The 2,450-nt window shown below is 41.8% G+C and overlaps 1 protein-coding gene across 1 annotated transcript in view; it reads left to right on the forward strand.

Annotated features, from left to right (window-relative positions):
* Positions 1-1,063: 1,063 nt before the first annotated feature.
* ALDH9A1 (aldehyde dehydrogenase 9 family member A1) overlaps positions 1,064-2,450 on the forward strand; it is a gene marked incomplete at its 5' end in the record, with an annotated part of 20,356 nt that continues 18,969 nt past the window's right edge. Inside the window, one exon of the mRNA XM_019528353.1 lies at positions 1,064-1,252. Coding sequence (XP_019383898.1) covers positions 1,064-1,252 — 189 coding nt within the window. The remainder of the gene's footprint in view (positions 1,253-2,450) is intronic.

The raw sequence follows: 2,450 nt of genomic DNA on the forward strand, positions 1-2,450 counted from the left end.
GCCGGCGGGCCGCTCCGCAGCACAGGGCGCGAGGGCGAAGAGCTGCAGACTCCCCGGGGGGCTCTTCCCTCTCGTGAAGGGCGCCCGTCGTCCGAAAGGCTTGAGAGCCGGTTTTCACCCGTTTCCCTTTTGTAGACCCCTTTGAATTGTTCATTAATTTTGGAAATACAGGTTTGTAGAAGAAAAACTTCTTTAGTGTCCCCAGCGCCTGGAATAGACCCTCATCTCTCAAACGTAGCTCAGCTTGGGCACTTAACATCACTAGCCATGTATGACCTTAGCAGATAACACTTTGCACTAATAGCAGAATGGCTGCATGCAGAGGCAGCACCTCTGACAATGTAATGTTGTTAATAGATAGCGCTTGAGATCACTATCAAGAATGGTAGGTACAATCCTTACTAGTACCAGCCTCTCCAGCAAAATTCTTGTAAGCTGAAGGACCGTGAAAGCAAATCAGCGCAGAACTTTGTCATCTCTGGGTTTGGGAACAGCAAAAGTCACTGCCAGTACCAGTCTCTGGTGTTGGTATGGGGCTGTTTCAAAAGGTTTATTAAAAGCCATAACTTACTATAATCCCACCATTTAAATAACTCCAGCATCTCCAAAACAGCAACCAAAAAAGTTACCTGCAATCCTTTAGAATCAGTATGAAGAAGATCATTTGCAGATAAGTATTTTTAATAAGATCCTGTGGCTGGTGCTTGAAACTTAACAAACTTAACTGCATAACAAGATGAATGCTACCAGGATAGATTGGATTCTTCATTGCTCAGAATCTCCGAATTGAGATTGGATGCCACTCTGAAAGGGAGGCTGTAGTTCAACCAGGGGTTGCTGCACCTGATGCCAGAATGTTTGGGTGAAGTTCTGTGGTCTTATTTTATCTAGGAGGTTACGCTATGGCATAATGGTCTCTGTTTCTCAAATCATAAAGGTATATGCAGAAGTAGTCAGAGACAAAATGAACTCTCAAAGGCTCTAAACTATGAAGCTTGTTTATACTTTTAAATACTTGCTGATAATGAAGCTGTTTGGCAGATGTCCTGGTAAGTAATCTTGGAGAGAGAAACCCCCCTCCCATGAATTTCTCTTTTTCCTCCTAGGTCGTGTGATAGGTAAGTTTCTCTGCTCTGGAGAGAAGGAGGTAGATCTGGCTGTGCAGAGCGCAAAAGCTGCCTTTAAAATATGGAGTCAGAAATCAGGCATGGAACGGAGCAGAGTACTGCTGGAGGCGGCCAGGATTATCCGGGTATGTAGTGGATCTAGCTTCTTGTCTGTTGGCATGGTATGGTCTTGTCCTTGAATATTTTTCTGAGCTACTCCTTGAATGCTGCACAGCATATTAGCAGAGTCCAATGGCGATCTTTCTTTAATACTCCATGCATAATACCATTTTAAAGTCATCTTTGAACCTGGAATTGCTCAGGAAGGACATCCTGTCTTATCATATAAATGGCAGCAGCCTTGTTCCTTCCAGTGATATGGGTGCATGCTCCTGATTTGTTTAGAGTCCCTCCCCTCCCCTCCTTTTCCAATGTGTCTATCCCTTGTAAGTTATACCATTGTAGGTGCCTGGACTCATCTTCTATTTGGAGAAGAGGTGTTTTAGCTGTTATTACTGCCTTTCCACCCACATGGTGGGAAGGTTGCTCTACTAGCACCTACTGGGGTGAGCTAGTTGTCTGTCTGCTCTGCACGTTGATGTAATTTACATTGGCTTACCAAAGTGGCATAAGTTAAATTAATGTTAACATGTTTTGTGTCCTGGCCCTGAGTTTAGGTTTTGGGGTCATGTTGGTTATCTCTGTACTGCTGCTTTGACATGTATCCATATAACACGTTTAATTTTGCTTGCCAGTGTAACAATCCACATAAGCTTACTGGAGGTGAAACATCACAGGTCACAAATTTCTAGTTCCCTCAGGTCAAGAAATGAGGCTGGTATCCATGTTATTTTAAAACTTAAGTTGCATAACTACACAACTTCAAATTTAAATAGCATAATTGCCCTACACTTGCTTCATAGCTGTGGAGTACAGTAACCTCTGATTGGAATGTGGTAAACTGTGACTCATACTGGGGGAAAACATGAGGTCTTTGGAACAGAAAAGTCTATTTGATTTGTTTTTTAGGCTTGTTTCTTCTGGATTTCAGAGGTACTTTCTTTCTTTTCCTCTTCATAGTCCAGTTACCTTACCCTTATACTAAAATCATAATTCTGTTTTCAGGACAGGCTGATAAGCTCCAGCTGAACCTAATTATTTATTTTTTCCATATTTCTAGTTACTTTAAGTCCCTTCTGCATTTGTTATGTTCTTACTGTTTGCAATTTCTCCCAGTTTCCTGAACTTCATTAATACTTACTCTCACTTATAACTAATTTTAATAATAGACAAATTTTAACAAAAGTAGAAGTAGGGTCAGAAGGGACCTTGTAGATCTTCAAG

Source organism: Gavialis gangeticus, unplaced genomic scaffold, assembly GCF_001723915.1.
Source record: "Gavialis gangeticus isolate Ggan-Ray unplaced genomic scaffold, GavGan_comp1, whole genome shotgun sequence".
Classification (NCBI taxonomy): Eukaryota; Metazoa; Chordata; order Crocodylia; family Gavialidae; genus Gavialis; species Gavialis gangeticus.